The following is a 13,271-nucleotide window of genomic DNA, read 5'->3' as shown; positions in this document are numbered from 1 at the left end:
TCAGGTATTCTTATGAAACACTTGGGGAGGATGTGTTATGGGTCACGAAGCTGATTACGTGTGTTTCACATCTGGATCAGGGGCAGATCCAGGTATTTTTCTGTTCCTGTCTTCATTTTAATTGACTTCTCTGCTTTTTAAAATTATACTGAAGGAAGCTGTCCTAAAATATGATCTGTTTTCATGAAGAAGTACATGTTAAAGTCGTATCTTACAAGTCAAGGTGCTCATGGAGGAAAACAAAGGGGTTTTAAGTGCAGCCTGACAATATGCTGTAACTTTCATATCTGAAGCGATTGAGGTCAGCTGCCCTACATTGAAATAAGCTGGGGGTGAATCGTTTTGCTGCACGTACAGAATGAGCGGTAGTTTTTTCCGTTTTATTTGATTTTAGTGTCAGTGGGAGAGTATAAAACTCTGTGAAGACACAAGGAGGGGAAACCACGCAGCTCCTCAGAATCTGAATGCAACTTGACTAGCAGCCGTCTTCACCAACTCTCAACCTGGTAAATTATCATCATTCCCTTTATTTATTATCATTTAAAGAATTGTACTCTGTGACGTCATGCAGGGTGAGTTGAAATTATTATTCTGTTTTTTTTCTATACACTGTGATTATTAGTTAAATTCAGTTTTGGTTTTAGTATCATATTGACTCAGGTGTTTATATAGTAATTAGATACAGGATATAGTAATCCCTTCCATTTGTAGTTTTCCGGCAGCAGATTGTGTAAATACAGGGCCATTTCGGTCTCAACATCTACGTGTTGAATTAAACTCCAAGAAAAGCTTTTTTCCTTCAGTTTCATTACAGAGGGATTTAAAACATCTCTGTGATACAGAATAGAGATTTTCAGTACCTTAAATTTGTTCCACTTTAGAGGAAGAAACACATAAAACCGATATCTGAACGGAAGCCGGAGAACCATAAAAAAACCCATGCAAACGGGGATTTGAACCCAGAACCCTCTGCACCAAGTTCTTGAGACAGAGATTAACACAGGTGACGTCAGATACAACCAGAGAGAACAACACACAGAGCGTCTCTAAGTGTTTGACCTTTTTCACCAAAGCCGCGGAACTTCCTAGGAAATCACAGAGAGAACCAGCCCTCCCTTCTTTGTATATAGGAAGGAGGCATGTCCCAGTTCCCTTTTACAGGCGTCTGCTTGTGTACAAGGAAGCTGGCGTGTGACAACATGAGCCATGTGTGGGAAATCTTAGAGGAATCTAATGAAATGTAAACTGTCCAGTTCCAAAGATGAGAGTCCTGACGAGGACAGGCTGCGTCTGCGGCTTGTGGGTTACTCTGCTGTCTCTGACATTCTCTGCGGCGCACAGTGAGTACTCATCATCACAACTCTTCCTCTGACACCAACTACAACCTCTGCTGTTTGAAATAAATGGCAAAAATCAGACACTGGGTGCTTTACAGGGAATTTATACAACAAACAAACATTTATAACTTTTTACTGACTCTGTTGTTCCACTCAAAGAATCAACAGGAAAACACCTGTTGGTTAAAGCAGAGGTGAAGCTGAAGCCTATTTTGGCTGCTGACCTGTAACATGAGATGCAGTGCTTATAAGACACGACTTTATTTATGCAGAGTTTGTTAAATTATGGCCTGTGTGGCAACATTATTGCGACATTTCCTGTTTGCAACCTGTCGAACAAGCACAAAAGCTTGACAGCACATGTTTTTCAACCACAAAAAAAAAAAACAAAGCTCTCCCTAACTACCATGCATCCTGAACTTGTTAGTAAGTGACAGAATGTATATACAGTAATAATCAGTCAGTACAGATCACTAGAGCCCAGGGTTATTATAGTTAATGAAAACTAAGACTAAAACTAAAACTAAAACTAGCAATGAAAAAATAATTTAGTTAACTCAAATAAAAACAACAATTACGTGATGGTTAAAGAATGAAATTAAAGGACTCACACATTGTTTCATCCTTTTTCAGCCTCTACAAGTCAAGGCTTTCTCTTAATACATGGTAAAACTAAAACTGAATAAAAACTGAACTGAAACTAGTCGATTCCTCATAATAGGGATCAATATTTCAGTACTTCTGATTCTGAATTGCCTAAATTATTCATTTCTATATCTTCTTCTTCTTAGGAGACGTCATAGTGCAAACTTATGAGTAACAACATCTCCTGCTTTACTTTATCTGTATGCAGCACATTAATATTTGTTTAAGTTGTCAGGCTGTGGTCAACTTTTTCTAGTTAGCTGGTTTCTTAAAGCTCAGTGAGAAACCTGGTTTCTCTAATCAGGTTATGGGTTTTGTAAAAACTACATTTTTACCGGATAGATGATACCAAATTGCGCACACTCATAAATCAGACTTTGTCCAAGCTGACGTGCACGTTACTTACACCTCCTGTCTACAGCAGCACATCTCTGACTAACTGCAGCTACACTTGTTAAATGAGAGAGCCGATTTTTCCCACTGCTCATTTTGATATGTGACAGTGACAGTGAAGTGACAGAATAACTGTTACACCGAATGATTGTGGGGAAAGAAGACATCTGGCCACACTAATAAAATCTCTCGCACTGCGTCCATATCAAGAATAATAAACCCCTTCTGACGGATATGAGGTTTCAAATGTTCGTTCAGTCATTCGGTTCATTTCAACCTGCAGCCTCCTGTGGATTGAATAGGTCAAAGACGTCAAATATTTACCTACACTTTTATGGTTGAGTCTCCAGGAAGTCCCTTTCCTGAAAGAGGTCAGGTTTGTGTTCAAAAGGAAATTACTGAGCCGCTGTCAGGTTGCACAATAAAAATCCCCTCTTTATTAATTAAGAGAGAGACACCTGACACCAAGGGTTCATTTTCTACACAACTACAGCAGCTGAAAGCAGCTTGGTCACGTATAACATGTAGAAGGAAGAAGTGCATAATGTTTTCTAAACTTTAACGTTAACCTACATGTGAATAAAGGCTGTGTAAAAGGGCTATGAGTAAATCTGTCATCACTTTACTGATGATAACAACAATAAAGTTTTTCCTACAACACAAAAGAGTTACAAAGTTCATTACTAAATACATTGGGATAAAAAAAAAAATAAGAAAGATAACATCAGAGAAAAAAAATAAAAGCATTCAACATAATATTCAATTTGTTATTAAAAGGCTTTAAATCAATTAAAAATCAGGCTTTTAAATGACTGGTCTCCCTTTGCACCGTCCCATCCAGACCACAGTGGGGAGGCAGAGAATCACTATGTGAGTGTCGGACACCTCTACTTGCTGAGGTGCCGCCTTGCTGATGCTCACGTCAACGTGACCTGGAGCAGAGCAGGGGGCCACAATGTGAGCCTGCCCAGTGGAGTGGAGGTCCAGGCTGGGCTACTGTGGTTTCTACCTGTGCAGACTTCTCATGATGGAACCTACACCTGTGAGAAAAGGTATGAAAACATGGTGTGTCGTAGTGGCTGTGTGAAGAGATGTGACGTCTGGAAGTGTTCACTGATGTCTCAGCTGGACAGGAAGGTTCCAACCTAACTCCAAATGTCCACCTTAATAAATCCTAAATAAATTAAAAAATGATAAATAGAGTGATATCATGTGACCTTGTTTGAGTGGCCAAGGAGGAAACATGAGGAATAACAAGAATAACATTTGTTCTAGGTGGAAAAAAATCAATTCTTCGTCACACTGTGCCCCAGAGATCAATCCAGCATCCTACACACACACTAACAACACTAACAACAGCATCCTACACAAACACTAACAACAGCATCAACAGTAACAACATCCTACACAAACACTAACTACACACACACACTAACAACATCCTACACAAACACTAACAACACTAACAACAGCATCCTACACTCACACTAACAACACTAACAACAGCATCCTACACACACACTAACAACACAAACACTAACTACACACACACTAACAACATCCTACACAAACACTAACAACATCCTACACACACACTAACAACATCCTACACACACACTAACAACATCCTACACACACACTAACAACACAAACACTAACTACACACACACTAACAACATCCTACACAAACACTAACAACATCCTACACAAACACTAACAACATCCTACACACACACTAACAACATCCTACACAAACACTAACTACACACACACTAACTACACACACACTAACAACATCCTACACACACACTAACAACATCCTACACACACACTAACTACACACACTGACTACACACACACACTAACAGCCCTTGCCTGGCACATTCCATTTACAACATTTACATTTTGGATTCATATTAATATAAACAATGAAATATTTACATTAACCAATAACCCGAACGTCACACCTGATAAAATATTTACACACAGCCCGAATATGTCCTTAATTAATATAAATGTACATTTACACAAAACCAAACACCCCTCTGCTCACTTCACATTGGTTCGGATCCCCCCCGGAACTAATATCAGATGCGCGAGTCTCTGGGGGAACTGTTTTGACCGAACACCCGGAGAGGAGTAACACACGCGCAGGTAAATTTGTTTGTTGGAATTTTATTCAACCGCTTTTTATTTCAGTTTTTCACAATTGTTAAAACACTTTTCTTTTTTTTTCTTTTTTTAATCCTCCTGAATCCTTTTCTCACAATTCTAAACACAAAACTCTTTTTTCAAACTGCATTCACAAAACCACATCATCTCCTCAAAACCGTTTCACATGTGCTCAAAACCAATGTTGTCAGATCTTGCACGAGTCGGTCAAAATAGAAAAACTCATTAAACACTGCACCAAACAAATTGAGAACTCAGTGGTCCAGGCATCATGGAGAAATGTTCATTGGTCACAATAAAGAACTTTACACAGCTGATCATTGAGCTTCGTCCTGTCTTTGGGCTGGGTCAGGCCACAGCACTTCATCCACATCACATGTTATATTTGCCCTTGCCAGGCAATGGGGGCGGGGGAATACCCTAGTGTGCCGTACCCAGCCCTGACACATCTCCTCACCAATGTCATCACAGGCCTCAAGAAGATTACAGTCAGCCTGGAGTAGGGCTGTCGCTCGTACACCTTCCATCTCCAAGTGGAGAAAAACTCCTCTATTGCATCGAGGAAGGGAGAGTACGGTGGCAAGTATAGGTTATATGGCGGTCGCCCGAATGTCATCAGTAATTGCCACTCTTCGTCTTCCTCTGCCTCCTCTTCCTCTGCCTCCTTCTTGTCCTCCGCCTCTGCCCCCTCATCCTCTGTGTCTCTGATCCATTGTTGTCATGAGCTTGCCGGACAAACCTGCCTGCACTCTGAACTGGCTTATATTGGTTGTCATGTTGTCATGATGAGAAACAAGTGCGGTCAATTTTCAATCGTTGGGTTCAATGGATGACACACACGTTTCGTTTGGGTTCAATGGATGACACATGTGTTTTGTTTGGGTTCAATGGATGACACATGTGTTTTGTTTGGGTTCAATGGATGACACACACGTTTCGTTTGGGTTCAATGGATGACACACACGTTTCGTTTGGGTTCAATGGATGACACACACGTTTTGTTTGGGTTTAATGGATGACACACACGTTTTGTTTGGGTTTAATGGATGACACATGTGTTTTGTTTGGGTTCAATGGATGACACACATGTGTTTTGTTTGGGTTCAATGGATGACACATGTGTTTTGTTTGGGTTCAATGGATGACACATGTGTTTCGTTTGGAATGACTGAGATCTGCAAATAGTGTTTTACTAGCTGAAGATAGTTTATGGTTTTGTCAAAATGATGCTCAATTCAGTGAATGAGTTTAGAGAACTGAGCAATTGATTCAAACAACAGTTTTAGCAATTCAGAAAAACTGCAATTTAAGCGTCTTTTTCTTCAAGTAACAAGTGAACGATCATATGATTGTTCAACACAATATGTGTTAATATGAATATATACAATAAAAGAGCTGACACTGTAATTATATATATCCAACTTTGAATGTCTTGACACTGGCTTCCTGTCCGTTAAAGAATGAACTTTAAAATCCTGCTGCTGGTTTATTAGTTCATTTATTTATCTATTTATTTATTTATTTAGTTAGTTAGTTAGTTATTTGTTTATTTCTGATTTACATTCTGAACCATCCAACCAGACCCTCAGACTGAAACAGGTCTGGTTTCTGTCCACAGTTCAAACTAAACATGGAGGAGCACTGTTCACTCTCAAACGTTTTTCAATGACATTTTAAATGTCCATGTAACTTTATTACATTACATTTGAAGACATGTTTTTTTTAATCATCTTGTAAGTGTGAATAAATCAAATTACATGAGTGATTTGATCAAGTAAAATGTTAAACATTAAACACACAATTTAAATTTATATGAAGTCACTTTTTTTAAAAGTGCAAGTCCACTGCAACTTTTTTCAATGACTGCTAAAGACTTTCCTGTTTGCCACAGACTTTTATTAAATCAAATAATCCTAATTTCTGACAGTATTTTATTTGTTGTTATATTTTTTTAATTCTCTTTGTAACTCTGTCATTTTAAATGCTTCTTTTGTGCATTGTCTTCTGACGCTTTCACGATTTTGTCATGCCTTTGATCATTTATGTCAAGCGATGAATTAAAATCTAATCAAGCCCTTGCCAGGAGTCTGAGTCTGTTTACAGAGGAGGTAACGTCAGAGCAGATGTGGGAGTAAGGGAAGAACTCTTGTTGCTGATTTTTTTGTAAATAAACCACAATTTACTGACTATGCCTGTGTTTTATTAGGAGTTTTTAAGAGAGCCCCGCAACACAAAAACAAAGACATAAAGACAAAAAACTCCCATAGAGCAAAAGGTGATAGATGTTTGATCAGGTCAGGTTCGGCTTTTCTGGATCCGTCTCAGTGTTTGTCTTTATCCTTCTCTCCAGGTACGAGACCGGATCAAAGAAGATGAGCTTTGGGTTGTCGGTGTCGGCTGGAGGGTGTCCAGATCCATCTGAGAACATTTCCACCCTGCGCGGAGTCAATGGCGGTTTTCCCTGCAAACAGATAGAGATCTTCAGACTGAATAACACCAGGAGCATACGATGGATGAAGGTATAAACAACCCCATGACATCCATCTGCTGCTATGAATTATCGTTATCTGCCACATCTACTGTTGATGTTTGCACTGGCTGCTGTGGTTCTGCTCTTGTTGAAACATGAGGGTGTGAATGATCTCACCCTGAGGTACTTTAAAGCAAAACTAAACCAACATCGGTTAGTAATCCACGTTCTCCGAAAAAGTCCTTCTGCTCAAATAGTTTTTAATCTCAATGAGTCACGTTCATTGGCTGTGTTTACGACAGAACTTTTATTTGTGGGGCACAACGTTAAAGAAAAGGGAGTAGAGATGATGAACAACCCAGTCATAACCACAGCCAATACACGTGATAAAGAAACCTCACTAGAATATTTACAGTAGCATCTCTAATGAGACATAATATATATTATTACAACTGTCTTTTACTTGTTTGTTATCTGTAATATTTGAACAAATACTTAATGTGTGTCCACAGGACGAATAACAGTTATTTACAAATCTATTAGTAAACACTTCTAGCTGGTTACAACTTCATTATGGTGTATGTCTAAGTGTATAGTGTATGTTTTTCTGTGTCTAGGACTGCCACCCAGTGGAGCCCTCGTCTTTGGATGAGGACGGCTACATGCGACTGCTTCCGGCCTCAGAGGAGGATGCTGGGAAATACACCTGTCTGGTTGATGTTAGCTTCAATGGGAGGAGCTACACAGCTGCACGTAGCATCCAGCTGAGAATCAAAAAAGGTTTGTACTGTAGAATGACTCACACTCGATGGAAAACTATTCATTATTCTCATTATTTGATTCACCTGATGAGACATCATTTCTTCCCTTTGTTTACACCAAGAGACCATTTCCCATTAATTGTGGAATCGATGTAAGATTTCTATAATAAAGTCGTAATATTACAAATGATATCAGAAAGTTTGTAATTCAAGATTGCCATAATACTCTGTTGTAATATATTTAATGCAAAAATTTCAAAACATCTTTAAGATCATTGGGTCTGTGTTATCTTGGTTTGTTGTTTTCAGTAGTGTTGTAAAATGTACTGTGTTATTTTCTGTCACACTGATTATGTCTCTTTAGACCTCTCAGATGCAATAATTGCAGAGCCGAAGCTGCTGTTCCCCCAACAGGAAGTAGTCGTGGTTGAAGTGGGCAAGTAAAACCAAATTATGATCACTGTGATAAAGATACACACACATCTTACAGCTTTGAGTTTCCAGGTGAACTGCAAACATGCCCGCAGGTTCATTCATTTGATGGGGACAGTGCTCATTAAATCAACAAGCCAGTTTTCTTTTGTTGTCCCAAGTCATGCCCTTGCCTAAGGTGTGGCCCCTGTAAACTTAACTGTGATTGAGAATTAGTGTGGTAGTGCACCTTGACGTTGGTTGCCACCCCTCATTAAACCGAACGAACTGAGAATTAGAGTAAAATCAAGTCATTAATCAAATTCAAAATCCAACCTACCTCCTCAGAAGCAGTGAAGAAACACTCCATCCAGTCAAGGACACATTTTCTTCTTTCTTTACAATGAGTGTGAGGTGAAAGGATCTATTGGCAGAAATTGAATATACAATAATCGTATGAGGTTTTCACTAGTTTGTTTTATCTAAATTGTTGTTTTCTTTACTCTAGAATGGGCTCTTTATATTAAAATACTTTATATTTAAATACTATTTTTGTACATCAGGAGTGGCTCCTCTCTACGGAGGCCACCATGATTCCTTTTTTATGGCAACTGAAGCTGCCACAGGGTCTCTGTCATGTTTGGAAGGGGAGGGGGAGGTGAGAGGTATTCAGCTGCAACTTGCAACTTCACCACTAGATGTCACTCAATTCTACACACTGAACCTTTAAGGGGTTAAAACATCAGCAGAATTGTGTAAATCAATGAACACTCTGCAGCTTGTCTGTTTACCAAAGATCTACATTTCCCCCTAAATCTTTGTGTATACTCATTACTCATGCAACACATTTAGGCTTTATGTTCTTATAAATGAAACTCCACTGATACCAACATGCAGGAGTTGAGGGGCTTAAATGTTGCCTTGTGACTTAGATTAACTTGCAGAGTGACAGCTGCATTGTTTTCTCATTTCACTGACAAGCAGGTATGAGAGCAGAGCTGCAGTGTTTAGCCTACATAGGTTTCAGTGAGGACCCTAAAACACTCATGTACTGGACTGTTGGCGATATCTTCCCTGAGGATTACAGGGAGGTACTCAACGAATCCTTTAAAAAGTGAGTGTCTCCTCCCTTTCTTACGGTTTCATGGAACAAGCTGGTAACAACCCTTCCCCTCCGACGGGGGGAAGGGTTGTAAATATTTTCTCATCACTCCCATCATATCTATGTAATCATATCTAGCGGAGTGACTAATTCCAACTAGACAAAACAGTCACATCTTTACAGATGTTTTAGGTCCATGACATTTGACTAATCTCAGCTACATTCCCCAGGAAAGTCCCAGGAAAACAAATATTGATCTTGATCTTGTAATCGAGACAAACTGTTCTGACACATCCTGCATGCATTGTTTACGGGCACAAACCCTGCTGATTGGTCAAACTAGGAATGTAAACATTCCCCTTGGGTTCAATCAAGATGCACCAAATTGCACATGCTCATAGATTATAGTCCCATAAATATGTCAATTTTTTTCATCAAGATCCGTGAAACATTCCGTGTGAAAATTTCAAAACACTTCAAATCTCACCATGTTCAACAGGGTCATGAAAAAACTTAAATGGGTTTTGATTTGTCGTTCTTTTAGTGGCTAAGCTTTATTTAAACAGCTGTAACCAAAGTAGAGTGAAAGAACAAAGTAAAATTCATGCCAATCTTGTTTGTTTGACTGATTTATCACCGACTGACTGGTCCTGTCCCTTCTAGTATTTCTGAAAGGGGGAAGGTGTATCGTCTTTCCACTCTGTCCATCTCTAAAGTTGAGCCTCGGTTCCTGAACGTCCCCATTTGTTGCCATATAACGAACGCAGCAGGAATGAAAGTCGGATTGATTCTGCTTCAAGAAGGTAATTTCTTCTCTTTCTGTTCTCTTCATTTAAACATTACAGTGCTGTGTAGTAATTGAATGAATATCATTAAATCTGTTATTTTTATATTTATATATATATATAGCTCATATTCATAAATCCTCTCTCCAGCCGACCACAGTGCCTTCTACACCAGCATTGCTCTCTGCCTCACTGCCGTCGTTGCAGCTCTGGCCCTGGCTGCTGGCTCCCTTTTCTTCAAAGTGGATGTAGTGTTGGCTCACAGGAATCTGATGAGATACTGTTCCAAACAAGGTCTGTTCCATGTATTTAGAAGGTTCTGCGTATTTCCAGCTAGAGACTTCTTTGTGTCATTGCCCCCAAATTTCCACCAACACCTATCAGTCAAGTTATGAGGGTGCATTTAAATTCACTAGACCGTATTTTTTCTTGTGGATCTGCACCCAAATTGCGCACACACCCTATCAAGCAATGTTATAAATTCCTGGATCTACCACGTCATTTAGATCTGCACCAAAGTTTAATGTTTTTATTACCTGACCCATTCACATCCTTTCTTAGATTAGATTAGATATACTTTATTCATACCACAACGGGGAAAGTTACTTATTACAACAGCAGAAAGAAGGTGTAGTATACACTACAGAATTAAAGTAGAAAGGGCAATAACACAAAAAACAGACAGAAATATCTATAACCTACACAATAAACAAGAAAACAATCAACCTGCAAACAGACAATGTGCAAAAACAAGTACTGAGGATAAAAAAGTGGCATGATATAAAAAGTATTTTAATGTAAAGTGACCATAATATAAATAATACTGCAAGGCATAAATGAAATAAAATGAAATAAAAATATTGCAAAGTAAAGTGACCACTATAGAAATACTATGTTGAGGTAAAGTGTATCCATGATGATATAAATAATATTGTACATTGTAAGTGATCGAGACACTTTAAGTGGAAATATAAGTATTCGAAATATTTGAAATATAAATACAGATAAATAAAAATAAATGAGAAGTTTCATAGTAATCCTTCCAGCGGTTTTTGTGAAATCTTGTCAATCAAACCAACATCACCTCCTTGGCGTAGGTGACAATAATGAAATGAATTTGTTGAAGAGTAGACCGGTTGTTCTGTGACATAAAAAACAGTCATATCAGAATGGTGAAATGAAACAGCAATGACAAAAACACGTTTAAACATTTCATATAGTTGAAGTGAATCATAAACAGTGTTCTAGTGATCCTCATCTGAACAGTTAATGCTTTCTTCTCTACAGCTCCTGATGGGAAACTCTACGATGGCTATGTGAGCTTCCTCCGTCCCGGCACCCTGAGCTCATCTGAGATGGCGAACTTTGCCCTGCAGATCCTTCCCGAGGAGCTGGAGAAGAAACATGGCTACTCCCTGTACATCAGAGGACGAGACGACTGCCCCGGAGAGGGTCAGGTTACTTATTTATTGTTTGCAGGATAAAAAAACCAAAAAACAACCTGCAGAGATAACGTCACATTTCCTGTCTTTGATCTTTTACAGCCTCGCATGATACCATCGCTGCTACTCTCCACCAGTGCCGCAGACTGATCATCATACTATCACCTGATGCAAAATCCCCCGATGATAGCAAAACAGAGGAAATGTCACCATTATGCGACGAACAAAACCAGCTGTGCTATGAACAGAAAATCGGCATTTACGACGCTTTGACGCAGAATGAAGCCCGAGTGATTCTGGTGGAAATCGGTGAGATGCCTCCGCTGTGCCCAGTCAGAGCGAAAGTCTTTGTGTTTTATTAGCGTGGTGATTTTTAACACAAAATTCTGTTCGCTTCTACCAGGTGGCCCAGTGGATTACAGTCGCCTGCCGGAGTCTCTTCACTACATCAAGAGGAAACAAGGAGCTCTGAAGTGGAAGAACGCCTCAAATGGAACCCACAGTCTCAGCAAGCTGCACTCAAACAGAAGGTTCTGGAAGAATCTGAGGTACCACATGCCCTCAGTGCCCGCAGGAGAACACCAGACAATGAATTAACCCAAGTGGAAAACTTTCATTCGCCCTCGTATTTCTGTGAACGATGACTCCTCTCTTGCTCGTTGGCCGACGACACAAGAAATTCCACTGTGTGTACAGCTGAATTTTGCCACAGTACAAATAAGTGTAAACGACTGTGCCAGCACTGTGAGACGGACGACATGCTGCACTGTGTTTGTGAATGGGTGGTTTTTTACTCGTGACGTTATTTAACTCTTATCCTTGTGCTCTTCAGGTCATAAAACACAATGGCTACCAGTTCATCTACTCATTTAGAATGTGAGCCTGTTCATGCATCGGTATGTTTTTTATATTTAAGATATTCTGGTTTTGTTTTTGCAGCTGTCACTATTTGATTTTACTATTTTCCTTTGTCTTTAGAGAAAAACCTTTCAAGAGCAGCTCAACTCGGTTTTCACTGATTAGATAACTATTGTATCAACTGGTCAGATAATCAGAATGAAATGAGAGTCAGCTTTGCCTCTGGAGCCAGTGATGAGGCCCAGTCGTCATGGCAGCTCCACATTGAGGAGAGAAATACAGTTTTAACCTCTGCAATGTTCTTCAGCACATTCTCAGCTGCCTCTCTTTCCTTTTACTACAACAGAAAACGTGTTGTGTAAGATTTAGCCTCCTTGGTGTTCTCTTGTTCTGAATGTGAGTGATGATTAAACATGTTAATTTATCAGGCCATTTCCACTGAGTTCAGTCTGATTCTGAAGCTGAAGAACTGATGTTGAAATATGTTATTTAATAAAGATTTTAAAAAACGCTGATCAGGTGCCACATTTCCTGTTATATGGAAAATGAACCTTGCAATTGGTGAGATGTACGAGGGGATTTCCTTCATGTGGTTATTTAAGATTATCAAAGGTCACAGTTTTTGGTAGAAGCTCAGTTTTTGAGAGTCTGTGACACTTGATTCACCTTCGATTATGAAAACAGCCAATGCAATCATTTCAAGTCCAACTCTTAAAGGCGTTGCTGTTTTCCATCACATCAAATTCTTAGGAAGTTAAAACATTTTTCCTATTTCCTAGATCCTTCTTTCCAGCAAGTTTCACTTACCACAGGCTATTAAATCATTTCCGAATAGCCTGTGAGTAATACTGACAAACAGACAAACTCCTTTTTGGATGTAATACGGTATTACTGA

The 13,271-nt window shown here is 39.3% G+C and overlaps 1 protein-coding gene across 3 annotated transcripts; it reads left to right on the top strand.

Moving 5' to 3' along the window:
- The first annotated feature begins 339 nt into the window (after window positions 1–339).
- On the top strand, window positions 340–12,891 carry il1rl2 (interleukin 1 receptor-like 2). 3 transcript variants are annotated; one of them, XM_069532382.1, is made up of 12 exons: window positions 340–506; window positions 1,254–1,340; window positions 3,217–3,427; window positions 6,898–7,066; window positions 7,635–7,797; window positions 8,143–8,214; window positions 9,174–9,303; window positions 9,955–10,094; window positions 10,227–10,370; window positions 11,364–11,528; window positions 11,621–11,827; window positions 11,922–12,891. In XM_069532382.1, the coding sequence occupies exons 2-12, from the start codon at window positions 1,262–1,264 to the stop codon at window positions 12,113–12,115; spliced, it is 1,674 nt and encodes a 557-aa protein (XP_069388483.1). In that variant the 5' UTR covers window positions 340–506; window positions 1,254–1,261; the 3' UTR covers window positions 12,116–12,891. The 3 variants fall into 3 exon arrangements, with proteins under 3 accessions (XP_069388483.1, XP_069388482.1, XP_069388485.1); XM_069532381.1 differs by lacking the exon at window positions 340–506 and having other exon boundaries at window positions 1,135–1,340; XM_069532384.1 differs by lacking the exons at window positions 340–506; window positions 1,254–1,340; window positions 3,217–3,427 and adding an exon at window positions 4,391–4,529.
- The last annotated feature ends 380 nt before the right edge of the window (window positions 12,892–13,271 follow it).

The sequence above is a fragment of the Paralichthys olivaceus genome, chromosome 10 (genome assembly GCF_024713975.1).
Source record: "Paralichthys olivaceus isolate ysfri-2021 chromosome 10, ASM2471397v2, whole genome shotgun sequence".
Taxonomy (NCBI): Eukaryota; Metazoa; Chordata; class Actinopteri; order Pleuronectiformes; family Paralichthyidae; genus Paralichthys; species Paralichthys olivaceus.
The sequence above is the reverse complement of the archived record's forward strand: the minus strand, read 5'-3'. Positions and strand labels throughout refer to the sequence as shown.

Coding starts and splice junctions, on each gene's coding strand:
- il1rl2 (XM_069532382.1), top strand. CDS start 1,262: ATGAGAGTCCTGACGAGGACAGGCTGCGTCTGCGGCTTGTGGGTTACT. Junction 10,371..11,363: donor GAGATACTGTTCCAAACAAG/GTCTGTTCCATG, acceptor TCTTCTCTACAG/CTCCTGATGGGAAACTCTAC. Junction 11,529..11,620: donor AGACGACTGCCCCGGAGAGG/GTCAGGTTACTT, acceptor GATCTTTTACAG/CCTCGCATGATACCATCGCT.